General features: G+C 42.8%; 1 protein-coding gene across 2 annotated transcripts in view; it reads left to right on the plus strand.

The window, feature by feature from the left end:
• Positions 1 to 3,431: 3,431 nt before the first annotated feature.
• The window catches only part of PATJ (PATJ crumbs cell polarity complex component), a 429,677-nt gene continuing 405,146 nt past the window's right edge, over positions 3,432 to 27,962 (plus strand). Inside the window, exons 1-4 of one of the 2 annotated variants that reach the window (XM_030205409.1) lie at positions 3,432 to 3,474; positions 13,630 to 13,709; positions 13,886 to 14,067; positions 25,187 to 25,390. In XM_030205409.1, the coding sequence (XP_030061269.1) occupies positions 13,664 to 13,709; positions 13,886 to 14,067; positions 25,187 to 25,390 (432 nt within the window). In that variant the 5' untranslated portion in view covers positions 3,432 to 3,474; positions 13,630 to 13,663. The remainder of the gene's footprint in view (positions 3,475 to 13,629; positions 13,710 to 13,885; positions 14,068 to 25,186; positions 25,391 to 27,962) is intronic. The other variant, XM_030205410.1, reaches the window with a different exon arrangement.

The following is a 27,962-nucleotide window of genomic DNA, read 5'->3' on the forward strand; positions in this document are numbered from 1 at the left end:
GGTTTTGAGGGGGATTTGGGGGGCTCAACACACAAGGGAAGGATGCTATGCACCTGGGAGCTCTTTTACCTTTTTTTTTGTTTTTGTAAAAGTGCCCCCAAGGGTGCCCGGTTGGTGTCCTGGCATGTGAGGGGGACCAGTGCACTACGACTCCTGGCCCCTCCCACGAACAAATGCCTTGGATTTATTCGTTTTTGAGCTGGGCGCTTTCATTTTCCATTATCACTGAAAAACAAAAACGCCCAGCTCACAAATTGTCGAATAAAACATGGACGTCTATTTTTTTTAGAAAATACGGTTTGGTCCACCCCTTCAAGGACCCGTTCTCTATCTCCGAGAACGGGTCCTTGAAGGGGCGGACCGAATCGTATTTTCGCCCATGGAGATAGACGTTTTCGTTCAATTATGCCCCTCCATGGATAGTGGAAATATATTAGATTGGGTAACATGATAATGATAGAACATGATAGTAGTATAACAAGCAGGAATTCTAAGACAGTTCTGAATATATGTGGAGAAGTTGAGTATGTTCACATTGGTTGATCTTTGTGGTATGCCTTGTTAAAGAAATGGGTTTTCAGTAGTTTGCGGAAGTTCATTAGTTCATAGATCATTTTTAAGTTGCGCGGCAGCGCGTTCCAGAATTGTGTGCTCAAGTAGGAAAAGGTTGAGGCATGCGTTAGTTTGTATTTTAGACCTTTACAGTTGGGGAAGTGAAGATTAAGGAATGTGCGGGATGATTTTTTTAGCATTCCTGGGTGGTAAGTCTATCAGGTCTGACATGTAGGCTGGGGCATTTCCGTGAATGACTTTGTGAACTAGGGTACATATTTTGAATGTGATGCGTTCTTTAAGTGGGAGCCAATATAGCTTTTCTCGTAGGGGTTTGGCGCTTTCATATTTTGTTTTACCGAATATGAGTCTGGCTGCTCAAATTCCAGACCATGCAACTTCAAGGGGGATGGGGGATGTGAACCTTCAAATCGTCATTAGTACCTGAAGACTGGAGGGTGGCCAATGTGATGCCAAATTTTAAAAAGGATTCTAGGGGTGATCCAGGAAATTACAGACCGGTAAGCCTGACATCGGTGCTGGGCAAAATAGTGGAAACTATTATAAAGAATAAAATTACAGAACACATAGACAAACATGGTTTAATGGGACAGAGTCAGCATGGGTTCACCCAAGGGAAGTCTTGCCTCATCAATGTGCTAAATTTCTTTGAAGGAGTGAATAAATATGTGGATAAGGGTGAGCTGGTTGATGTAGTATATCTAGATTTTCAGAAAGCTTTTGATAAAGTTCCTCATGAGAGACTCCTCAGAAAATTAGAGTCATGGGATAAGAGGCAAGGTTCTGGTGTGAATTAGGAATTGGTTATTGGACAGAAAACAGATGGTAGGGTTAAATGGTCATTTCTCTCAATGGAGGAGGGTGATCAGTGGAGTGCCACAGGGATCTGTATTGAAACCGGTGCTATTTAACATATTGATAAATGATTTGGAAATTGGAACGACGAGTGAGGTGATTAAATTTGCAGATGAAACAAAACTATTCAAGGTTGTTAAAACACAAGTGGACTGTGAAATATTGCAGGAAGACCTTAGGAAATTGGAAGACTGGGCATCCAAATAGCAGATGAAATTTAATGTGGACAAGTGCAAGGTGATACACATTGTAAAGGATAATCTGAATTATAGTTACCTGATGCTAGGGTCCACCTTGGGGGTCAGCAATCAAGAAAAGATCTAGGTGTTGTTGTAGATAATATGCTGAAATCTTCTGCTCAGTGTGCGGCAGCAGTGGCCAAAAAAGGAAAGAGGATGCTAGGAATATTAGGAAAGGGATGGTGAATAAGACCAAAAATACTATAATGCCTTTGTATCGCTCCATGGTGTGAGTGCACCTTGAATATGCATTCAGTTCTGGTCGCCGTATCTGGAAAAAGATATAGCGGAATTAGAAAAGGTTCAAAGAAAAGTGACCAAAATGATAAAGGGGATGGAACTGACCTAAGTGCTTGCACCTGAAGTTAGGCACATAAATGCAGATTTATGCTAGTATTCTGTAACAACAGTTGTGCGCACAACTTCCATTATAGAATTTGAGCTTAGAGCGCATCTTCCTGGTGCTTAAATGTTGTCAACCTTTTGAGAATTTACCCTCTACAGCAGGGGTATCCAACTTCGGCCCTTGCCAGGTCTGGTTTCCAGGATTCCCCCAATGAATATGCAGTGTATGCAAATAGCTCTCATGCATATTCATCGGGGAAATCATGAAAACCTGACTGGATTGCAGCCCTCGAGGACCAAGGTTCAACAACCCTGCTCTAGAGTCTACCACTATATGGATAAGTGACTTTGAATACTGGGCCATTGTTTTATTCAGGACGTTACCAGCTTCCACTTTTTATGTTTCTCTTATATATAAGTTCTAATAATGTAAATCTTTTGCTCATTCTTGCACTGAAGAAGATTCTACTTTGGAAAGCTTGTAAAAAATATGTTTAGTCCAATAAAAAGGTATTTCTTTACTTCCTTTTGTTGTTGTTTTATTTCTGTTTATTACTTGGAGAAAATTACTAGATCCACTCTGAAAAGTTTCCATTTTGGGTATAAATTATGTAAAAGGGAGAACTAGCCCAGTCTGAAACTCTTAATTGCTGCTGCTGGTCCCCCTGAAAATGGTGTACTGTAAGGGAGAGGGGTGTTGGTACACACGACACATATCTCTCTCTCGAAAGCAGATTCAGAATTTGATTGAGATGTATATAGCCACTAGTGCAACCCAAATCCAAACTTCGGCCGCCACCCCTATACTCACTTAAAAGTAGGCGTGGTCTCTGGTCTACCGTCTTTATTTGACAGTTCCCCATAGCACGGGCGCAATCATACCTTAGTACCTCCACTTACTCTACTCTAGCCTTCCTGTTCGCCCGCCCACGTCGTGTTTCTATTGGTTGAGCCATACACAGTCTGGGCAGACATCTAGGCTCTTCCTACGTGGGATTGGTTGGGTTAAAGGCTACGTAATCAGGAAGACGAAAGTGAAGGGGTGATGGTGAACCCCTATCCTTCCACTTTGTACAGCAAGTCTTTTAAAGTTTGTACTAGCTAACCCGACGGAAATGTTAGAAGGGTGAGGAAGTCGCTAGACTTACCGCCTTATTGTTTTAAAGACATATATTACTTCCCTGTCTCATTCATAGTTGTAAAATCTCCGTCGTAGAGAAAGAATCACCAGCCCTCGTCATACCCTTAAACTGGTAATACTGCTCCCCCCTCAAAAGTACACTAGAGAAACAAAATCACGATACTATTTTGACATCACTGGAAAGGCGGGCACGGAGTTTCTGTGGGTGGGGCGTCATGTACCTGAGTTGGAGGGCCGCCTTGGCCGGTGACGTCACGGAGGTACACCCGGAAGTCGGCCACGGAGCATTGAGGCCGGGGTAGTGGTTTCACCGTTTGCGAGGTACTCCACAGAGTGCGAGCGAGCGAGCGAGCGAGCGTATATTCCTCTTTACAAAGTAACTTTTTACCTTCTGTTGTTAAGTTAGTGATACTGAGTTTAGAGTCCAACATTTTTTTTAAAAATTACATTTTTAGTTGATTTTGTTGTTTAGTTATTTACAGTGCTAGTTTGCCTAATTTGGTTACCTGGAAGACCGAAGTTGGTAATCCCTGTGTTAATTGGACATTGGAGGTTTTGATTTGTTTCTCTGCGAGGACACCTGTCCTCCTAATTTTGAGTTTGTCCTAGGGATTCCGGGACCTTGGCTGTCTCTCCATATGGAATGGCTGTGAGGAGGTGGTATTTTCATAAGCGGAAGGTAGTCGTTATTAATAAGGAACCTTGAATTTTAAAGGACAAGGATGCAAGTGTTTATTTAGTTAGAAAATGTATTCGGGTATTAGATGGAAAGTAGATGTATAAAAATGAGGGAAACAAGATATAGTTGCCATGGCAGTTTGTTGTGCTACAGATTCAGGAGGCGTTGCAATGCTAAACTTTGGATGAGATCTGGGATATGATTCTGTTGCATTTGGGTGCAAGATATGCATAGGATGAGAATTCGCTATGGGAGGTTTAAGAGGGGGAACAATAAGTGGGATAAAACAAATGAGAGACAGAAAAAAAATAGGCATTGTAGAATAGAAAGGACAAGATGAGAGAGAGAGAGAGAAAGGTGTGAAGGGAATCATATCCTTTATGGTGACTATTTTGTGTATAAAGATATGGAAAGCTAAACTATTTGCTTCAGAGCTTGTATGCCAGTTCCATTCTCTGCAGTGCTTCTATCTTCCTCACTTCAAAGCATATCATGTTTCTATATAGATGATGATCATATGATATCAGACAAAAAGTATGTAACTAGGCCTTCTTTAATAATTTTATTCTGTACCAATGGAAAAGATATATGTGAATAAGGCCTGTAGATATATGAGGAATGTCCACACAAGGTGAGGAGATTTGTAAAGCATGTCTCCAATTTTTTGATATCTGTTTTTATTTCTCATACTTGCCATTTGTGTTCTGATTTCATGATAGTATAAAAGAATGTCTTTTTACATCCTATTTAATAATTTCTCAATCTGCGTCCCTGGACGGCTGGCTGGCTAGGTTCATAACCGTATGCAAATGAGCTACTACTTAATCAACTCGCCTCCAGTCTTCCCTTTCCTTCCCTCTGTGTTCCGCTCTCACGGAAAGAGGAAATTACGTCTAAGGAGGGCGGGACACTGAGAGGGAAGGAAAGGGAAGGCTCGAGCCGAGCCTGCCGCCGCTGTGACGAGGTAAAATAAACGTTTTTAAGACAGGGTGGCAGGAAGGAAAGGAGGTCTGTTGTGGGAGAAGAAGGTGAGGGCTGGGGTTGAACTGGAACTCAGGTGCTTAAAAGGGGGGCAGGTGGAGCTGGGGCGAGTCACTGGACATGGATGGGAGGGGAGGGGAGAATCGCTAGACATGGAGGGGAGGGCAGGGGAGAGAGGAGACATCACTGGACATGGAGGGGAGGGGAGGCGAGAAATCGCTGGACATGGATGGGAGGGGAGGGCACACAGGAGAATCGCTGGACATGGAGGGGAGGGCAGGGAAGAGAGGAGAATTGCTATAATCAGCATTTTCACAGAACCATATGGGGTAAACCTATCGATGTGACACCTCTATATTCTCTGCAGGTCTGGAAAATGATTTATAGGGTGAATGTGAAACATTTTGCAAAAGGCGATCACGTAAGTGTTGAAAGCAAAAGTCACTTTTTAAAAGGGGTACGAGGGGGTCACGTGATGCTCTAGAGAGAGGAAGACGTGGTCCCGCGTCCTCCTAGGCCCCGACTCCTAATGCCGCTTTAAAACGTTGGAAACATACCTAAAACGCATCTTCAAGTAAGAGGGAAATCTTATGGAAAGATTTCTGAGTACACCAAAAGCACCGATGGCGAGTAGAGCCGGGAAAAAAGAAAAACCAAAGGCGTCAAGCAGCGCGGAAGATGGCCAGACGGCGCATGGAGGCGGCTCCTTCACGGAGGAGCAAATACGACAATTGACAGAAGTGGTGAGCACAACATTGGATCAAAAATTAGATAAACTTTGCTCAAAAATATCAAACCTGGAAGCGCAAGCAGTGGAGACGGTGCAGAGGCTGGGAGAACTTGAACATCGGGTGTCGGAAGTGGAAGACACGGCAGGCCCAATAACACAGAAGCTGCAAAAGATGGCGACGGAGATTGAGCATTTACAAGCGAAAGTAGACGATCTCGAAAATCGATCACGACGTGGCAACCTTCGGATCGTAGGGCTTCCCGAGACGGTGACCGACAAGGTATTGCCTATAGTTTTAGAGAAGTGGCTGGCAGAAGAATTTGCCTTGTCGGATCACGCAGGGAAACTGTGCCTGGAGCGGGCCCATCGAATCGGCAGAAAGCAAGACGGGAAAATGACCCCGCGAACAGTGATAATAAAAATACATAACTATGTACATAAGGACGAAATATTAAGAGGAGCGCGCCTCAAAAGGAATGAACTGAGATATGATGGGCATCAGATACGTATTTATCAGGACTATTCAATGGCCCTACAGGAGAAGCGCCGACGTTATACGCCACTCTGCCAGCAGCTGCACGAAGCACAAGTGCCTTTTATGTTGATATACCCAGCCATTTTAAAAGTGAAGACAGAAGGAAGATGGAAATCGTATGATAATTTCAAAGAGGCACAAAAACATGTTCAAGAACTAATACATATGGGTAAGACCGGCTCGCCAGAAGAGGAAGTTTGAAAAATGTCAAGGAAGATCAGGTCTTCTGAGGTACACACACGCTATGGGTATGATAAGACTACATAAGGAATATAGACAATGCATTCCAACAACACGCAGTGTAATTAACACACAAGGGAGTTGGGGATGGAGGAGGCGGGGAACCCCACTAGCCCATAAGATATCATGGGTAAGGGACATGGGGAATTTAAAGAAATGGGGGGGAAAGGGTTAGGCGGCAGGGGGGGAGGGGGGAAGGGGGAGAGAGGGACACATAGAGGAAATAAGACATATAGAGTGCGGTTGGCAATTGGGATACAGAGGCATTTGATAAGGGTTCAGGTGATGAAACAGCAGGGGATGAGGAATTGGCAGATGGCAGACATAACACGGATCCCTGGGGGGAGGCTGGGTCCCCTAGGGACAAGGAAAGCGAACAGGCTGGTACCTTTTTATAAGGAAAAAGTAGGTAATGAGTAAACGACTGAGTGGCGTTACACGGGTGATCTCGTGGAATGTGTGCGGGATAACATCCCCAGTAAAGCGAGCAAAAATTCTTAGTGCACTTAAACGGCATCGGGTGGACATAGCTTGTATTCAAGAGACCCGACTGTCCATGGGTGAGCTTCAGAAATTAAAACGACAGTGGGTAGGAGAGGTTTTTGGCTCCCCAGCAGTGGGTAGACGAGGCGGAGTAGCAATACTAATCCATAAAAATGCCATGGTACAGGCCAAGCTACTATTTGCAGATAATGAGGGAAGATACGTAGGGGTCCGGCTTAATCTTCAAGGGCAATCATATTTACTAGTAGCAGTATATGCCCCTCAAACTGGCGGGAGAAAATTTTTTGCAGAGCTTTTTGCGCAGTGCCAGAAACAGGGGGCAGATCCCATAATAATGGCTGGAGACATGAATCAGGTGTTGGATCCCATACTAGATAGATCGAGGAATCAACGGGATGGGGGGACTTCTGGGTCTGGGGTGCTTGATACATTATGTGACGGACTGGGTTTGGTGGACCCTTGGAGATTACTGCATGAAGAAGAGCGGGATTACACGCACACTTCGAGGGCCCACGGAACCCAGTCTAGGATTGATTACATATTAGTGACATCTGGAGTGTTTAATCGAATTGTAGGTGCGGAAGTGGGCCCAGAGGAGCTCTCGGATCATGCTATAATTTGGGTAGATATTGAACCCCGGCCGTATTATCGTGGTTTGGGAGGCTGGAGATTCCCATCGTATTTACACTCCTCCACAGAGTTTACAGAATTCTTGGCCAAAAGATGGGAAGAATTCTTAAAAAATAATGACCAACATCTTAGTGCCCCAACACTGTTTTGGTCCACTGCTAAGGCAGTGATGCGTGGAGAGATAATTGCATATGTCTCCAGGAGAAATCGAATGATTGCACAAAGGATAGTAGAACTGGAAGGAAAGGTCAAAATAGCTAGGAAGAAACATGCAGAGACACACACCAGGGCTAATTTAGACTCCTTGATTGCAGCGAGGGTGGAGTTAAATAGCTTACTACAGGAAAGATATCATAAGGCAATGACCACACACAGATACAATCTCCGCCGTTATGGAGACAGACCGGGTGGTATGCTGGCGCGCCTGATAAAGGGTGTCCGCAGGCCGCAGGTTATTACACAAATACGGACTCCCTCAGGTACACTCATATCGAATCCGGAAGGGATAGCAGACACTTTTCATAAGCATTTTGCCCGTCTGTATGCGGCGGAAGAAATGGGAGCAGAGGCACAGGATAAAATAGGGGAAAAAATAAGAAAGTATCTACAGTGGTCGAATATGCCCCAACTGACAGGAGAACAACTGAATACTTTAGAGTCTCCTTTGGGAGCCAAAGAGGTATTGAAGGCTATACAGGCATTAAAACTGTATTCAGCTCCAGGTCCCGACGGTTTCTCGGGTGAATTTTATAAATCCCTGAAACGGCAGATCGTGGGCCCCCTTATGAGTTTCTATGAAACAGTGATGAAAGAGGGGAAATTACCTAGATACGCTAATGAAGCACTGATTAGTTTAATACCGAAGCCTGGACGAAGCTTAGATGATCCAGCAGCGTACAGACCCATATCTTTAATAAACGTCGACATTAAAATTCTGACCCGAGTAATGGCTGAGCGCTTGGCCCAGGTAATACCCTCCTTGATTAAAGGGGAACAGGTTGGCTTTGTCCGGGGCCGTCATTCGGTTATTAATGTGAGGAAACTTATAGCAGCAGTAGTGGAAGCTCCAGAAAGGGCACCCAAAGGTATAGCGATCAGCTTGGATGCAGAGCGTGCCTTTGACAGGGTGACATGGCCTTTCCTACAAGGAACATTGCGTTGGATTGGAGTGCAGGGTTGGTTTGCGGGAGTATTGGGGGCGCTTTATACAGATCCGAGAGCTCGACTGATAGTTAATGGGGTAAGAACGGATGAATTTCTGATAAGAAGAGGGACACGACAGGGATGCCCACTATCCCCATTGCTTTTTCTGTTGGCGTTAGAACCCCTTTTATGTAATATAAGGCAAAACCCTGGGATCAAAGGTGTGGAGGTAGGAGAAGAAGTACTTAAGCTCTTAGCATATGCAGATGATCTAATGCTGATGGTAGACAACCCACGGGACTCCATACGGAACTTGTTGAAGGAGGTACAGTGTTATGGAGATCTGTCAGGATTCCGCTTGAACCTGTCAAAATCAATGGCAATGGGGATGACAGAGGAAGCACAACAAAGTTGGGTAGTGCCATTCCCTTTCCAGTGGGCAGAGGGGAGATTGAAATATTTAGGGGTAGAAATTCCGGTTAAATTATCCACACTGTATAAGATAAATGTGAGACCCCTGTTAGCGGAGACTGGACGCCTACTGGGAATGTGGAGCGCTTGTCCGCTTTCCCTGTCGGGACGCATAGCTCTCTTTAACATGTTCATAGCCCCGAAATGGTTATATAAGTTCCAGGTATTGCCACTGCATCTGAGGGGAAGGGAGGAGAGGGAGTTGAAGGTCATGTTGAGGAAGTTTTTGTGGAACAATAAAAGACCCAGGTTGCCATTAGAAGTACTATATAAGCCTAAAACACATGGGGGAATGGGTCTTCTGAGTATTAGATACCTCACTATTTCTTGCACTATGCGACATGTAAGGGATTGGCTGGTAGGTGGCCAACACTTCACGAACACGCAGTTGGAGGCTTCCTTGACACCTGGAGTACACCTGAGCTGCCAGCTGCACACCACCAAAAACGGGGTGGGAATCAAAACCCCCATGAACTGGTTTGTGCGCTCAGCTAGAGCAATGTGGAGATGGCTGTGTAAGAGACATGATTTTTCGGCAGCAGCGACACCATTTGTCTCCCTGAGGTTGAACCCGGACTTTCCAGCGGGAACAACAGATAAAGTATTTGTGCGCTGGAGACAGCTGGGAATTTTATATCTATATCAGCTGGTAGACGAAGAGGGGCAGCTTAAATCCATGGAGGATTTGAAGAGAGAGTACGGCATTGTGGATACAGACTTTTTTGGGTATGCACAAGTACAACATTATGCTCAGGCGCTGGGAGCATTCAACTTAAGCGAGGACGTGCAAGATGTGCTCTCAACAGCATTAACACTGGGATCACAAAATATAGTGCCCCTGCGCTTTCATCATCGCAATCTTCAAGACACCACACCAGATATAGATTACTGCAAACTTGTGACAAGTTGGTCCCGAGATCTGGGAACCGAGTTAACGGTAGAAGATCTTCAGGACTTCTTAAGGGCAATTTTAAAGAGATCCATTTTTATACGACAGTGGGAACAGCAGTACAAGTTTGCCCTGCGCACTTATATAGCACCAAGTAGGGCGCAAAAAGCAGGTTTTGGCACTGGGACGTGCCCTAAATGCAGAATGGCAGAAGCGACCCTGGGCCATTTATTTTGGAAATGCCCAGATATCCAGAAATTCTGGATACAAATAATAACAGAATCGGGGCAGTACTGGAAACTAAAACTGTCGGCGGGACCCTTGTTGTTGTTTGATATATTTCAGTTGGGGCAACATATGCCATCGGGCATGATGGGATTTTTACAAAGAGTAACATTAGTTGGAAAACAAGTGATCCTCCTTAAATGGAGAGAAGAGCAGCCCCCTACGAGAGAATTATGGAGGACAAAGATGACTGAGCTAATGCACCAGGAGCTCTGTGGAGTAGTTTCAGTAACTAACCATGTAAAAGACCCTACTGTGTTTAAGCAAACATGGAGGAAATATTGGAACACGATGCATCCTGCTGTCCGCCGCCACATTCTTCAGAAGCTGACATATAGACAAGGGAGGCGGGAAGCATCTGAAGCAGAGTGAACGAGAAAGGGCCGTGGTCAACTGCATCTATATTTCAAGGAACTGGGAAGGGAGGGGGGGAGGGATTGTTTTTTGGGACAAAGGCGTTTTGATATGAAAGGTGGAGAGCTATAAGAAACAAGCTCTCTACATTCGAGTGTAGCTTATACAGGTGCATGTACATAATACATAGTTAATAACGAACTTTATTGTTTGGAAGTTACATATAGGTCCTATATATAATGCTGTTCGATTTGGAAAGGGGATAGGGGGGTGGGAAAGGGTTTACAATACATAAAAGGGGGATAAATGGTGATGGAAAAATTGTTTTCTAGTAATAAGCACTGTGGTTTGCGGAATTATCAGAATAATGTTGTGAATGGTGCTTTATATGTTTGGTATATTTCATCAATAAAAATTATTGAAATAAAAGGGGTACGAACAGACTTGGACCAATGAGATAGTTATAATAACAGGTGTGTTAAACCGGGGATAGAAGCCTGTTTACAAGATACAGGATTACGACGGGGAAGCCGTGGAAGGTTCTTTTTAGCCCAAAGAACTAGTAAAAATCAATCCTGACACTGACAGGGTCTACCGTATTGAAAACATTTTAGAAGTAAAAGGAAGGGGTTGGAGAAAAAAAAATGTCTAGTGAAATGGAGAGGCTGGCCTTAGAAATTTAACAGTTGGGTGCTGGCCAGCGAGATACAAGACATCTAAGGCTTTGCACGAGAAGGATTCTACATTACAGCACCTAGCAATGCCTCTGTGGAAATATTCCTGCAAAACACTAGTTCTTATTTTACAGTACGTTTAGCAAGACCTCTGGATCTACAGGGCCCTTGGGAAGTGGGTTTACTGGAAATACGGTAAATAGTCTACCGGATGTAGACGCAGACCAAAATCCCACGAAGAATCAACAGTACAGAGACAGTGGGAAGTGGGCCAATGGCTCAAGAAACTAGGACAACAGACAAATATCTAAAGACTTTTATTGAAGACTCGACACAGATCTGTGTTTTGGCCACAGGCCTGCTTCAGGAGTCTTAATCGTTGTCTGAATAGGCAAATATATGATAGAAGGTTATCTTGAAATGTTATCATACGTAGTTGGTCTTGAAAGCAAACTAAACAAAGTGTCAGCATTAAAGCTATATCAGACAACGATTAAGACTCCTGAGGCAGGCCTGTGGCCGAAGCACAGCTCTGTGTCGAGTCTTCAATAACAGTCTTTAGATATTTCTCTGTTGCCCTAGTTTCTTGAGCCATTGGCCCACTTCCCACTGTCTCTGTACTTTAGTGGAACTATAACACCCACACATGTAGGATAATGTTACAAAAGACCAATTTTACGTCTTGATGGTGTATACTGTTTGTTTACATCAGCAGCTTCTCCTATAAGGCGATCCATTCCTGTTTGAGCTGCTTGGGGTTGCAGCGGTAATGGTTTTAACAGCAAACTAGGGTCAAATACTGTTCTTGGAGGCCTTATAGATACACATAACTGGTTGTTTGTTAGAACAGCATTAATTAAGGGTCCACTAGCATATACCTGATTAAATAAGAATTGGTTATGGTTGTGCCTAGCTACTGTTACATAGTAACATAGTAGATGACGGCAGAAAAAGACCTGCACGGTCCATCCAGTCTGCCCAACAAGATAAACTCATATGTGCTACTTCTTGTCTGTACCTTACCTTGATTTGTATCTGCCATTTTCATGGCACAGACCGTAGAACTCTTGCCCAGCATTAGCCCCACCTCCCAACCACCAGCCCCGCCACCCAATCTCGGCTAAGCTTCTGAGGATCCATTCCTTCTGAACAGGATTCTTTTATGTTTATCCCTCGCATGTTTGAATTCCGTTACCGTTTTCATCTCCACCACCTCCCGCGGGACGGCATTCCAAGTATCCACCACTCTCTCCATGAAAAAATACTTCCTGACATTTTTCTTGAGTCTGCCCCCCCTTCAATCTCATTTCATGCCCTCTAGTTCTACCACCTTCCCATCTACAGAAAAGGTTCGTTTGCGGATTAATACCTTCCTGACATTTTTCTTGAGTCTGCCCCCCCCCCAGGTGTGAATGTTATATAATTTCCAGTGTGCTACAGTATGCGCGTCTCTACCAACACTGGCCAGTATGATTGCCCTACTCCACATGTGTAGGGTGGTTTGGCAGCAAGAAACTGAGGAAGGTTGCATGCTGAAGCCTCATCTCACGTGGACAGAACTCTGTAAGAAAGTAAAGGGCGCTTAGAACAACATAGGAAGATATGGGAACTATACAACACTTGGTCTGCATCAGCTGCGCATAAATAGAGACTCAAGGACTGTTAATAGGGAAGGAAGGGGGGGGGAAGGGGGATGGGAGAGGGGGATTCACAGGATGTTGTTATGATAGGACCCATTGCTGTAACTTGCGACTCTTTTCGCAAGTTACCCAGTTATGTGACAGAAAAGTCTTTAATCTTGCTTTTGTATGGTTCTGAAAATTGTAAAAATAAAAAACTTAAAAAAAAAAAAAAAGGGGCTACATAATAAGTGCTGATGGTGAATATAATAAACCTCTGCAGTAACAGAACCTGATCTGTGATGTGTACACTGTGCTCAAAGAAAAATGCAAAATTCAAAGCCTCACAGTCTCTGTGAACCTATTTCACCAAATTTGTACCACCAAAGCATATACAAATGCTGCGGCATTTGTTTTGGGAAGTCTCAGCAGTTAACGCCTGATGAAGGCTGTTAAGCCAAAACACGGCCCGTGTTGAGTACGATTGTCTGGAACTTGACTGATCAATAAAGAAAATGGTTCTTACTAAAAAAAAAAAAAAAAAAAGAACTCTGTAAGAAGCTGCAGTTTCTCTCTCTCTATGAGAGGAGTCCTTTGTCTGGCTCTGTTATCCTGCCTATCAGGCCCTTCTTAGCACAATAAACTAATTACACTGTTTGAGCTGTCTATTCTGTATTAAATGATGTTAACTATTACTACTGGAATATATTTTACAGCCTTTTCTTTAACTTCCCTTACCTAGGTATTGCTGTCACTTTCCATTGAGAAAATCCAAAATGCCTGAAAATACTTCATCAGGTATGTTCAGCAAAACATTGATTGGTGAGTAAGTTGATCAATATGTAGGAGTGTCTTAGACCATGAGGTGTAAAGAATTATGTTTGAAATGAGAAAGTTGATTGTAGCCTGTATCAGATTCATTGAATTTTTATTTATTATCAGTAAGTTGAACCATTGTGTAGCACTGGGGATGCTGATGCATGTAATTTTGCTCACAGAAATGTCTACGTTAGATAAACATCAGGTGCTGCAGGTTATTGATCGACTACAAAGAAAACTGAGAGAGAAAGGAGATGCTTCCCAGAATGAAAACCTGAATATTTTACGAGAAACTCTCAAGAGCCCACTGTTTAACCAGATCCTTACAGTTCAGCAGTCCATCAGGCAATTAAAAGAACAAGTGAGTAGATTGAAAATGGGTTTTGCTTGCATTTAAAAAACGTTAAATGTTTGAGGGTCAGTGTTATAACAATACCATAACTCATGACACTGAATGTACAGTGTGAAAAGAAAACAGATATTCACACCACATTTTATCAGTATAGCCTTTGATGGGAGTTGACACAATTTGTCTCGAGGTATATATGCAGGGTAGTGCATAAGTACTTATGTACATAAGGGGTCAGCAGAGAAAGCATGTGATGATCTTTTATTGATCAACAGTAAATATTTATGGAACATTCTCTTCTGGAAGAGCAATGTGGTGACATGTATATCTAATCTTAACAACGTAAGTGCCATACCTGTATCTAGAGGTTGCCTATTTTGAACTAGCTTTTCTATAGCAATAAAATAGTCACATTTAACTTTTTGTGAAAGACTTCTCTGCAAAACATATGACTTTGCTGGAAAGTAATATTGTGTTGTATATTGCAAAACAGTGTAATTTATATATATTACAAATAGCTGCTGGGTGCCCATAGTTAAAGGCAATATTTTAGTGAGGCGCTGAGATTTGGTGAATTCCAACCAAAACCTGCTTGCAGTGGCAAAAGATGTACTAACATGAGGTATTCAAAATTTCAAATGTGCTCATTACATTTGAGTGCAAATTTCCAAAATGTATGTGACATGGGAAGGCTGTGTTTGTGAGTGAGTCTGTGTGTGGGAGGGAAAGTACACCTGAGGATTTAATTTTGAAATGCTCCATGTACTCTGTATACTTTTGGATGTGCTTCAAAGTGAGTATAGACTAGAGTACTTGACAAAAATACCCATGTTCTTTGCCAGTCCGCATTTTGAAAGAGAAACTGCATGGGAGTTCCCTTTTGGAAATGAGCTTGCAAGTCCAAAGGTATAGGACAAGCAGCCCAGAGAGACTGTAGATTGTCCCTTTTATGCATGCAAGTTCAGTGGTATAGGAATACTCTATATTGGTATGGACTTAAATGCTGGAATGGCTTCCATTTTGCTGCACCCTGTATAACTAATGTACATGCCTCTTTTTCTGATACCCTGTTACTTGGACCCATAATTTTTTTTTCAAAATTATCTACATAGCTTGATAAGAGTACATGGATAGAATTCTGTTGATGTAATGTGCTTTACAGCACTTACAGTATAGAATAATAATTGAATTGAAAAATATATTAGATAAGGAATCATGATAGTGTGGTGTGCTTCAGACATTGTTCATCATATCTTGTCTTCAAAATTAAAAGGTGTATTAAATGTAAAATTATATCATATTCAAATGTGTGTTTAACATATATGACTTTTCAATGGGTACATAAAATGTAAATATCAATAATCAAGTCTTAAAAAGGTGTCAACAGTGAACATATATAGCAGGCTTAATAAATATATAACCAATTTATGCTGTATTAAGTATCCTTTCAAAACATGCTTCCATTATCATAAAAGAGATTGTGCTTGTCTTTAAAAGACAAACCCCACAGACTTACAAAGATATACAGATGCTTGACACCAGTGATGATTTGACACTTAACGTGCCTTCATCAGAGGTAGCAACATACTCAAGTGGGATAGTCAGAAACACTGATGAAGTATTTATGTACTTGTAAACTCAATGATCGCAATTCTTGGAAAGTCAAAATCTCCATGCTGAAAATATCTTTGCCTACAAAAGTTGGATATTAGCTGATTACCCCAACCAATCATATGATTTTTCTATAAATGTTGTCTGGGAATATTTCAGAGCACTGAGCACTCAATTGCTTTATTCAGTCTCTTTGATTCAACATTATCTGAGCAGACTATCCACTGTTCAAAGTGTAACAATATTTGATCATTATTGCTACCTTGTTGCATACAGGAATGTCAAGGACTGAGTTTATAAACTTATGTCCAGCTGCACAAAATTGCAAAATTAGCGGGGCTTCAGCTCTGTTTCTGAGCACTGCGATATTCAAGAAGAAGGGAGTTTAAAGGACTCTTTTCATTTTATCTCTATTAAGGTTGCACATTTAATGCGTTAATGACACGATTAACACGTTAAATGTTTAACTTGCATTAAAAGTTTTAACCCAAGTTGGTTATGTCTCTCTTCTTACCTCTCCTGGCACTCCGGTATCTCCATCTCCTTGGGCATGCTCCACCTCCCTGCTCTTCACAGCCCTTGGCCTTGACTGCTGCAGGGAAAGCAAGCTGCATCTCGTCCAGCCCCAAGCCTCACTCTGTAATATGAAGTTCTGGTAGAGGAGGCGGAACTTCCTGTTACAGAGAGAGGCTTCGGGCCGGGTGAGATGCAGCATGTTTTTCCTGCAGCGATCAAGGCAGAGAGCTGTGAGGAGCAGGGAGAAGGAGCGTGCAGAGGAGAGAGGGCTGCCGGAGTGCCAGGAGAGAAAGATGCAGACCGCAGGAGAGGAAGGGGGGAGATGGTGGTGTTGGGGGCAGCAGCAATGGTGGAAGAAAGAGGGAGAGAGAGGAGGGAGGAGGAGATGGCAGAGGCAGGAGAGAGGAAAATAGAGAGAGGCGGGGTGGGGGATTGTTAAAGAGACAGATGCTGGAAATAGGGATGGAAGAATCAGGGAAGGGAAAAATGGTGATCATGGATGGTGCCCATGGAGGGGAGGGAAGATGAAATAAATTTAGCATGTACACATAGTTGTTTACATCTATTTTACATTTGGATCATGTGATTAATTGTGTGATTAAAAATTTTAATCGATGTACAACCCTAATCTTTATACGTCTTATTTACAAGGGCATCAAATAATACCTGATTCGTATTGTACAAAGAGTGAAAAGATAAAGGGATAGATTTCATACGTGGTACCGGAAAAGAATTGTCACTAAATACTGAGGATGTACCGTGCCATGACCACAAAGAAAATGTCTCACTAATCTGCAACTTGCAAAGAGAAAATATGTGGCGATAACTGTATGGGTTTTATGAGAGGCTGTTTCCTCACTTCCTATTGGTGTTTTTTTTGCTTTTCACTATATCCTATGCCAAGCTATTTTTTGCTTCCTTTGCCAAAACCGTTGACTTCTCTGCCGCTACGGCAGCCCACTGGAAGGAATTTGTTTCAGCGTGTTCTCTACTGCATCAGAAAAAGGTGCCCTCTACATTATTGTACCCCGCTAAGCTCCGGGTCCATCATGCAGATAAGACACACTTTTTCTCTCAGGCTTCTGAGACTGTTCATTTGCTGAAAAACTGCCGTAGCCCAATGGACATTGCTGATGCTGATCTTGGGCTGCTATTTTGGGCTTTCTATGTGATTGTGGAAACACTGGATCGTTGGAGTTGGAGTCTTTCTGGAGTTTTCCATCTTTAATAGGAGGTTTGCTAACTCATCTATAGGACTCTTTAGCCTGGAGAAAAGGCGGCTGAGGGGTGATATGATAGAGGTCTACAAAATAATGAGTGGGGTAGAGCGGACAGATGTGAAGCGTTTGTTTACGCTTTCTAACAATAAAAGAACCAGGGGACACAAGATGAAATTAGAATGTGGTAGGTTTAAAACAAATTGGAGAAAGTTTTTCTTTACTCAGCGCGTGGTTAGACTCTGGAACTCATTGCCGGAGAAGGTAGTGACGGCAGCTGGCCTTGCTGAGTTTAAAGGGGGTCTGGACATATTCCTGAAGGAAAAGTCCATTGATCGTTATTAAATTTTGGGATTTTGCCAGGTTCTTGGGGCCTGGATTGGCCGCTGTCGGAGATGGTGGGCTTGATGGACCTTTGGTCTTTTCCCAGCGTGGCAGTGCTTATGTACTTACTAGCCGTTGAGCCCGTAAAAATGGGCTAGTATAGGACGGGGGGGGGGGGGGTTGAAAGGCCCCCCCCCCGCCGCTCAGCTCGCCGCTGCCCCTCCGAGGTCACCGCTACGCCCCCCCCCACCCCTCCACCCGGGCTGGGCCCTCGCTTCGCTATTGAAACAGCGCGGGAATGCAGCACACAGCTCAGATGAGCTGCCGTCCTTCTTCTCTGCCTGTGTCGGAACACAGGCAGGGAAGGAAGGCCGACGGCAGCTCAGCTGAGCTGTGTGCTCCGTTCCCGCGCTGTTTCTATAGTGGAGCGAATGCCCGGCCCGGGTGGAGAGTGGGTGGTGGCAGCGACCTTGGGGGGGGGGGGGGAAGCGGTAGCGACGGCGGTTTCGTCCTCCCCTTGCGCAGTAGAGACCCTCTCTGTCCCGCCCCGTCATCACGTATTGACGCGGGGGCGGGACAGAGAGGGTCTTTACTGCGCATTTGCGAGTGAGTTCGGTCACTCGCCGTTTATATGTTTGATGATGGCTCCTTTTTGAGACATCGATTTGTACATGAAGCACAACATGGACATAGCCTTGCATAGTTTGCAGAACTTGAATACCTTGGAGGTTTTGATTTTTATTTTCCCTCTTTTATCTGATCGTCTGGTTCTGCACTATGTAGCCTATTCATTCTTTTTCTTTAGGTGGGACTCATAGTTTACAGTGTTTATGATAATTTGAGGAGGACAGGGGACAGGAGGGTTTGCTTCTCATATTGACCCTTGTCCTAATGGTAGGACAGTTAATACTTGGTTTTGGGGGAGGGTTGGGTTTGTTTGGGGCGGGATGGGCGGGTTTTATCCCCCCTGTTTTGATTTCACTATTTGTTTTTTTTTTTCTTTTTGGCTAGTCTTTACGTGGTTATTTTTCTTCATTTGTTTTTTTTTATTATTCTCCTTTTAGACATCCAAGATTTTGGTTTGGGCCTTGGCGCTTTGGTTTATGCAGGTCTCTACTTTTTTCACATGATTAGGAGCTGGGCCACTGGCTGGGATGGCCCTCGTGTTCTCTAAGTTTCTGAGTTTCTTCTTGAGTTGGACTCCCGAGTCCTCTTATATTATCTTCCTGGAATGTAAGAGGGGACACTTCTCTGATTAAACATCCAGAAGATTCTGCATTGTTTGAATAGGTGACGTAGACCCATCTTTCCTTCCTAGAACACTGGACATTCCAGAAATAGTGAGTGGGGCTCTCTTATGGAGTGTCCAGCCATTCGGAGGAAAGCTGAAGTCCTGATTTGTTTCGAAAAAATTTGGTTGTCTAGATGCAATCGGTGACCTAGGATCCAGAAGGTCGTTTTATCTTTGGCGTGTGTGACAATAAATAGTCTATGGTTTTATTCATTGTGTATGTCCCTAATACTTACGATTAAAATTTTTTAGCTAGATTGCTCAGTGTTTTGCTCCCATATGTGAATGATGATAATATTCTAGGGGGGGGGGGGATTTTAATATGGTACATGACCGAACCCTGGATAGGTCTCATCCAAAGGGTGATTTGTGGGTCCATTTGTCTAGGGGCCTGCCCCTGCTCTGCAGCATCCTGGATCTGATGGACTCATGGTGTTTGTTTCATACGGGAGAGCGAGATTATACCCATTTTTCCCGAGTACATTCTACTCAGTTGAGGATTGACTATATTTTGGTTTCTGGTTCCTTATTTTAGTTACATCGGAGATCGGTCCGTATGGCATTTCAGATTATGCTTTGATTTAGATCTGCTTAAACCTATCACCTGTCGACTGTTCTCCATCTTCTTGGAAATTTCCTTTTGCCTTGTATTGGGACCCGTCTTTTTGTTCTTTTTTACTGGAAAAGTGGTCTAATTATGTTATATAATGCAGATCATTCCAATCAACCTCTTCATTTTTTGGGACACAGTTAAGGCTGCCCATAAGAGGAAAATGAGGGGCAAATCCAGACATTCTGGGATTAAAAATCTGTGTTTACAGATGATTTGTTTGTTCATATTACTGATCCCCATAAAACCCTTGGGGCATTAATGGAATCTTTTGAGGAACATAGTGGTATTTCTGGTTTTCGCTTAAATTTACAGAAGTCCTTGGCATTGGCCTCATTAAATTCACTTTGGTGGGGTGGGAGGGGGGTCTGTTCCTGTTAAGATGGGCATTACATTCCTTTCATTACTTGGGGATTCAATTATCTGTGAAAACATTTGAGTTTTATATCTGCTTAATATTTCTCATCTTTTTAATTCCAGGGTTACCATATTGCAGGGATGGCAGTGTCTTCCCTTGAGGTTACATGGCTGGATACACCTTTTTAATATGGTGGAGTTTCCTAGATGGTTATATACTTTGCAAATGCTTCCACTTAAGCTTCTCAAAAAGGATATTCAGACTTCCCGTAGACATCTTTCTCGTTTTTGTTTGGGTGATAAGAAACCAAAAATCCCTATACAACTGTTGTTGGGTAATTGGAGAATGGGAAGCTTAGGAGTCCCAGATTTATATAAATATAATCTAGCTTGTCTAGCTCATCATCTGGGAGATTGGATTTGGGGTACAGAAGAGTACACCCCCATACAGATGGAACGGGAGCTCTTCACAAATTGGCATTATACATCTTTATTGCAGGTGTCTCATTCTATGCTCTCCTCCAGGTTGCAGTATAGTATTTTAGTAATTTCTCTTTGGAAATTGTGTCAAGACCTCACGAGACATTGGGGTGTATCCCCCAATGTTTCAGTCCTTCTTATTTGTGGCAATGTGGAATTCCTGCCTGGGGTTGAGAATGGGACCTTTCATGTTTAACTGTGAAGCACTGTGTACGACTGGTAGCGCTATAGAAATGATTTGTAGTAGTAGTAGTGGTAGTTTAGGCATTGGGCGGGTGTTTGGCTTACCTGTTTGGAACATAGCCTCCATCTGGATGGCTCTTTTATTAACTTTACAATCGTTTGGGGGGGGGGGGGGGGGGGGGGAGGTGGTTCCTTAACTGGTAGACATTTTTGCCTATCATCAGTTGCACCACTACGTATCTACTCTGGACGGGACTGCGCTCTCTGGCAGTCATAAAGCTTGCTTGACCTTTCTTTTGGCTTTGCATGATAGAGATCATTTGTCTGTTTCGTTGCTTCATAAGGCCATTTGAGTATTTTCTCCTCCTAGAGTTACACCTCTGCGTTATTGGCTAAATGGGACACGAATTTGCAGAGGCCTTTGTTGATATTGGAAGGTTGGTTGCTAGGATCCCCGCTTTGGTTGTAGTGGCAGATCTGTGTGAATGTCAGTTCAGGGTACTTTATAGGGCCTTTATCTCTCAAATACAACTTTTCCATATGGGCGGCATTGACCCCCCCCACCTTTGTCCCAAATTTAACCAACAACCTAGTATCTTTTTTTTCATGCCTTTTGGACATGTTCCAAGATGTTTTTTTTGGTCTACAGTGGTCCAGCCTTTTGGGGTCTATAGTACCATTATCAGTGATGGGTCTTCTATTAGAGAAACATGAGGTGGTGGTGTTGCAAAATGGGAGTAACCGTCTGCTGATCCTTAAGGCATCCCTCTCAGTTAAAAAGATCATTTTAAAGGTTTGGACTTTCTGACCCTCCTTCATTCTGAAATTGGTGTAATTTTTTTCCATCATATTATGTTGCTGGATAAGCAGAGGGTGGACTTTCTCCTTAAAACGCAAAAAGAGTTTTTTTTTAAATCTGTGTGGGGCCCCTATATACACTCCTTTTGTCCCAGAGCCTGCAGTTTGATATTAAATACTTTGTAATTTTGAATGGAAACTTTTTTTTTTTTTTTTGGGGGGGGGGGGGGGGGGGAGGAAGGTGGATGGGGTATTGAATCTGTTTTGGGACAGAAGCTCAGTGTCTTTAAGGGGGGGCTATAAGACACAAAGGGCCCTGTTTACTAAGGTGTGCTAGCGTTGTTAGCGCGCGCTAACGCTAGAGTCACCCATATGGATGCCTCTAGTGTTAGCGCGTGCTAATTTTTAGCACATGCTAAAAGCGATGGCACGCCTACACCGCAGCTTAGTAAATGGGGTCCAGAGTTTCTTTGTGATTTTGCTTGCTTCATGTATAGTTGTTCCCAGTGCTGGTCTTTTGAGTCTTGTTCTCTTATTGTATAACTCAATAAACATTTAAACAGAAAACAAATAGGAGGAAATATTCTTTCACTCGAAGAATAGTTGAGTTCTGGAACTCGCTGCTGGAGGATATGGTAACAGTATATCTGGGTTTTAAAAAGGTTAGGATAAGTTCTGGAGGAAAAGTCCATAGTCTGTTATTGAGATGGACATGGTTGAAGCTACTGCTTTACCCGGGATCGGTCGCATGGAATGTTGCTACTAATTGGGTTTCTGCCAGGTACTTGTGACCTAGATTGTCCACTGTTGGAAGCAGGTTACTGGGCTAGATGAACCATTGGTCTGACCCAGTACGGCTATTATGTTCTTATGATCATGTCACCCCCCCCCCCCTTCTTCAGTCTGAACGTTGGCTCCCGATCACTGAACACATCAAATTCAAACTTCTCACCATGGTCTACAAGTCACTTTTATCCTCTGCTCCCTCCTACCTCAACAAGCTTCTCATTCCTTATACCCCCCTCCAGTTCCTTTGCTCAGCAGATAATAGCTTTTTGTCATTGCCTTCATTATCAGAGCAACACCTCACTTTATCACGTGAAACTGCTTTCCACTACTTACGTCCTAAATTATGGAATGAACGTTACTTTAGGAATCAACTCACCTTTTCTGCCTTTAAATAAACTATTAAAAGCTCATCTCTTTACTCAATCATTTTGTCCTGCTGTTAATTAATTCCTCCCTCTTTCTCCCCCTTCTATCCATTCCTTCTTGTTTTTTTAATTTTGTTAACCGCATTGAAGCCTAGCCCATATAGCGGTATATCAAATGGTATATATAAATAAATAAGCAAGCTAGTTGGCCAGTGAAGGGAAAAGATGGGGCTTGGGTCTGGTGGTGGTGGTGATAGAAAGAAGCAATCTTTATCAAGCAAGAGAAACATGTATCTCTTGCAGTAAGAATATTCAGAACTACTATAGTATTCTTCTGAAGCTAAACTACTGAATTTAAGAAACTGAAAAAATATATTCTAAGTATTTTGATATTTAAGAATATTTTTTAAAAATGAACATGCTTTAAAAGTTCAATTTTTCGTGACCCATTGATTTCCTCACAAAATTCAGATTTTGTTTCCTACTCCAGGGAATATGTTTTGTCTTTTCTTTTTAAATCTCTAATTCTGGCTAGAAACTGTGTTGTACTCCTTGTGAATCTTGCACAGGCAGCAGTACCAGTGGCTCATGGTGACAGCTGCACTGAAAGATTTTCCTCCCTCTTGTGATTGAGTAAGAGGAGGAGGTGCATGGCTGCACATTGGGCCTCATTTTCCTCTGTTCTGATCCCAATAGTTCCTTTGAACCATGTGGCCTCTGTACAGCCACATGGTGTAAAAAAAACCCCAGTTAGGTCCAGGACAGCAGAGGAGGAGGATGTGGCCCAACCTACAACCATGTGCTACCTTCTCTTGTTGCATGAACAACCAGGAGTGCAGTGGGTAGACAGAGGCTGAGAAAGCTAGGGGGTGTACCATGGGAGAGGGTGCTGAAGGAAGCTAGATGGGTTTTCTGCAGTAGAGGGGGGGCAAGGCTGGAGTGTGTGTGTGATGAGGTAAAGCAGTATGTTCCATAGGGGGAGACTAGAGAAAACTGGAGGTAGTGTGTGCCATGGGTAGGGGGGACTAGAGAAAACTGGAGATGTGCTGTGGGGGCTGTAGCAAACTACTACTACTACTTGACATTTCTAAAGCGCTGCTAGGGTTACGCAGTGCTGTACAGTTTAACATAGAAGGACAGTCCCTGCTCAAGGAGCTTACAATCTAAAGGACAAATGTACAGTCAGTCAAATAGGGGCAATCAAATTGGGGCAGTCTAGATTTCCTGAATAGGTTAGGTGCCGAAGGCGACATTGAACAGGTGGGCTTTGAGCAAGGATTTGAAGATGAGCAGGGAGGGGGCTTGGCGTAAGGGCTCAGGGAGTTTATTCCAAGCATAGGGTGAGGCGAGGCAGAAAGGGCGGAGCCTGGAGTTGGCGGTGGTGGAGAAGGGTACTGAGAGGAGGGATTTGTCTTGTGAGCGGAGGTTACGGGTGGGAATGTAAGGGGAGATGAGGGTAGAGAGGTAATGAGGGGCTGCAGACTGAGTGCATTTGTAGATTAGAAGGAGAAGCTTGAACTGGAGGGTGTGTGTGCTATGGGAGCACTTCAGAAAACTAGGGGTGTATGGCATAGGGCTTGGAGGGAAAGCAAGCTGGATGTGTGTCGTAGGGGAGGGAGAAGAGAGAGGAGATATGAGGGTATGTGTCTGGAGGGCGGAAGACTTGTGGGGGAGGGAAAGAGCTGTTGAAGGTAGAGTGCAAGTGAAGAGAGAGCAGTTGGAGCAGGGGAAGAAAACTGAGAAGTGTCCACGGGATATCATTCTCGGGGGAGAAGTCAAGGCTTATGAAGGGGAAAATCTGTGCAAAAAATTACAAGTAAAGGATGCAGAATTATACAGAATTTTCAAATATTGTATGCAGAATTTATTTTTTTGCACAGAATTCCCTCAGGAGTAGAAGCATAGCTATAGGGATTGAAATCTTTTACCTTACTGTTCACTGCTAGACCTTGCATTGGATAATGAGACTGACTCATGTTTTTCTGATGAATAAAATCTGAATGTGAGGCTGTGTGAAAAGTTTTAAATTATACCCTGGGGAAATCACTTCTTAAAAACTTAATTATACTGCCAAGGGGAACTAGTAGGTTATGATGGCACGATGTATCCAAGTCTTTTAACAAAACTGCCTCTTTGTTTGGCTTGTTAAAACTTCAATATACCATTAAGCTGTGTGGTTTAATATATTAAAACAGTTCTGTAGGTCTGTTGCTGTAAACATACGTTTCCCTAGCACAATCTGCTTGAAAGGAACATTTGTTTCCAAAGAACTACCTCCTTGCCTGGCATATTGAAGTCTGCAATTCCCAGTTGACCACTCTTACATTTGTAGCTTGACTAGCTCTTGTGTGAATTCAATTGCACTTCTTGACAGTAATAGCTGTACATTCTACCCCAAATGTGTTGAACCATCATGCTGGTAATAACTTGTTTATATTTATGCCTCGGTGTGTGAAATGTTGTATCTTTGGATTCTGGTCCTGTTATGTTAGTTATGTGTTTACACAGTATGTGCTGCAGTGTTTGGGTTTTCATAAATCAAATATACTTGGTAGTTAAATTTTTCTCCCCCTTCTGTCTTACTCCATAGCTGAACCGTATGCCTGCAGATCATTCAGCAAAATTTGATTTTTCTAAGAAAGGGCTGTTGGTTTTTGATGCTGACCATTCTCAGATCAAAGGCTACGGGAAGAGCAATGCTTACAGCACTTTAGATAGATCCGCTCCATCCAGAGTACTGCTTCCAGAACTGAGAGAGGAGGAATTTAGGAAAATCATCCAACAGATGGCAGAGGTAAAACTATTGTACTAAGTAAACATTATGAACAATCATTTATTTTGATTTATTGACCACCTTTTTGAAAGAGATTCTCCCAAGGTAGTGTCTATTGCAAGTTGACCTGACGGTGAGCAAAGTGTAACCATAAGGCAATCCTTAATAGTGTCACCCTAGCAACCTTTTGCTGTATTTGATCATAGTAATCTGTGTTGATGTGGCACCCTTACTGCTATATGTCCCTAAGATTATAGGATCTGATTCAGTGAAGCTCTTTTTCCCATTCTGTGTCTGTAAATAAACTTGGTGAGTCAGGCCAATAGTACTATATACCTTTTGAGGTGAAATGACTTTTTTTGTGCACTGGAGACTGTACAGTTTCACTTTGCTGGCTTTCCTCTAATTCACTGGGTGAAGAGAGGGTGAAGGTAGGTAGAGCCCATCTTAAAGCAGCTGCACTTGTTCAAAAATTTAGTACATTTCCTTTTCTTCCATTTCCTTATCCTTGCCTTTCCCCCACCCTGAATAATGCTCATCTATGGAATGTTTACAGAAATATCTTCAGCATCTCATTATCAAAAATGCAGTGCACCTGAAATTGAAGTACAGGTTCCTGAAATCCTTTTTTTAAGCAGATTGATTACTTTTCATTTTCTTTTGGACCTAGCAATTTCCTTCAACTTCTATATATTTATACTCAGGGTGGGACCTTGGTGCTATAACTTTAATTTGCAATTACCTGAGAGTTTTATCCCCTATTTTATATCCTTCACCTCTAAACACACCAAGGGCCCTGTTTACTAAGGTGCGCTAGCGTTTTTAGCTTGTTCTAAAAATTAGCGCATGCTAACCCTGTAGACGCCCATGGGAATATTATGGGCATCTACATGGTTAGCGCACACTAAAAACGTTAACACATCTCTAGTGCACCTTAGTAAACAGGGCCTCAAGTCTGATTCAGCCAGGGGCCCTGCACCAAGGCTCGTTTTGGAACTCTGCAATCATGGAAGAAAAATCTGGCCACTAGGTGTCACCCTCAAACTGGCAGGGATCAAACTAGGAACCTTCCACATGGCAGTACATTAGGCTAGCTCATTCATCTCTAATCTTAATGGAAAAGCTGATTTGTGTGTTAAAAACTGAATCATTTTAATGTTGTATGTGATTTAATACAAATTGTAATATGCATATTGTGAAAAAGTTGCTTTTGAAATGTGTTTCTGAAATTCCATATCCATGTTTGCATGCGGTCTCATTTCCTTGGCAGTTTTCTTTTTTTTTTATTTTTTATTTTTTTTTAATTTGTTAAACTTTTTATTAATATTCCAACAATGTATTACACTCTTAAACATTATTCCTATACATAGCTCATCTGCAACATTCAATCTTAGTAAACATTCTTTTATTTTCCCCCCCCCCTCCTCCCTTTCCTCCCCCTCCCCTCCCCCCATTAGCTCACCTAATCGTAACCATTCTTCCGCATTGGGTTTATATTTTCCCTTTTGCCTATCAGTCATTTTTTCCATTCCCATCAGGAAGTACATTTTATTTTCCCAATCCCGTCTCGTGGGGCCTGTTCTTTGTTTCCATTTCAATGCTATTGTTGTTTTGGCTGCTGCTAGGCATATACGCTTTATTCGAGTTTGCCATGCCTTCCCTCCCTTATTCCCGTAGCCCAACAGACACCATTTGGGATCACAAGTGAACTGAACCCCTATTGCTTGGGTAATTAATCCTGTAACCATTTCCCAAAACTCTTGTATGATGGAGCATTTCCACCAAATGTGATAGTATGTTCCTTTCCCTTCTTCACAGCGCCAGCATTTATCTGATACATTAGGGAACATTACTTTTAATCTGTCAGGTGTATAATACCAGCGACTCATGACTTTATAAGCGTTTTCCTTCACCAGTACACAGATCGATGCTTTTTTAACCTCTATACACATTTTCTTCCATTCTCCCCCATTGAATTCTTGTTCAAGATCCTGCTCCCAAGCTTTCATATAGGGTAATTTTTCAAAGGTAGTGCCCCTAATATGTTCGTATAGCTTAGAGATCCCTTTTCCTCCCCCATATAGAGACCCCCATAAGTTTTCAAACTTTTCATTATCTATCCATTTGCCCTTATTCCATTTTGCTGTCACCATATAATTTCTAACTTGAAGATATGCATAGATTTCTGTCTCAGGAAGATCATATTCCTTACTAAGCTCTTCAGAGTTTTTAATTTTGCCCTCTCTTGTGAACTCACGAAACCTAATCAAACCCTTATCATACCATGAGGCAATTATCTTGTTTTCCTGCCCCCCAGGGAACCCCGGTTCTTGTGTGAGCCAAGCGTATGTGGATCTATTATGTGGTCCCCTAAGTTTCTTTTTGAGCTGACCCCATAATATTAACAAATGTGAAACGAAGGGATTCAATGTTAGTGTTTTATACTTATGTTCAGGGATAGACCCCCAGAGCAGTGCATCCAGTCTACCTTCCTGTACAAATATCTGTTCTAACTGAGTAATCGGTGAAAGGTCAACTCTGCTCCAGACCTCAATTTGTCGCAATTGGGCTGCCCAGTAATACCAAGTAATAT

Source organism: Microcaecilia unicolor, chromosome 6 (genome assembly GCF_901765095.1).
Source record: "Microcaecilia unicolor chromosome 6, aMicUni1.1, whole genome shotgun sequence".
Taxonomy (NCBI): Eukaryota; Metazoa; Chordata; class Amphibia; order Gymnophiona; family Siphonopidae; genus Microcaecilia; species Microcaecilia unicolor.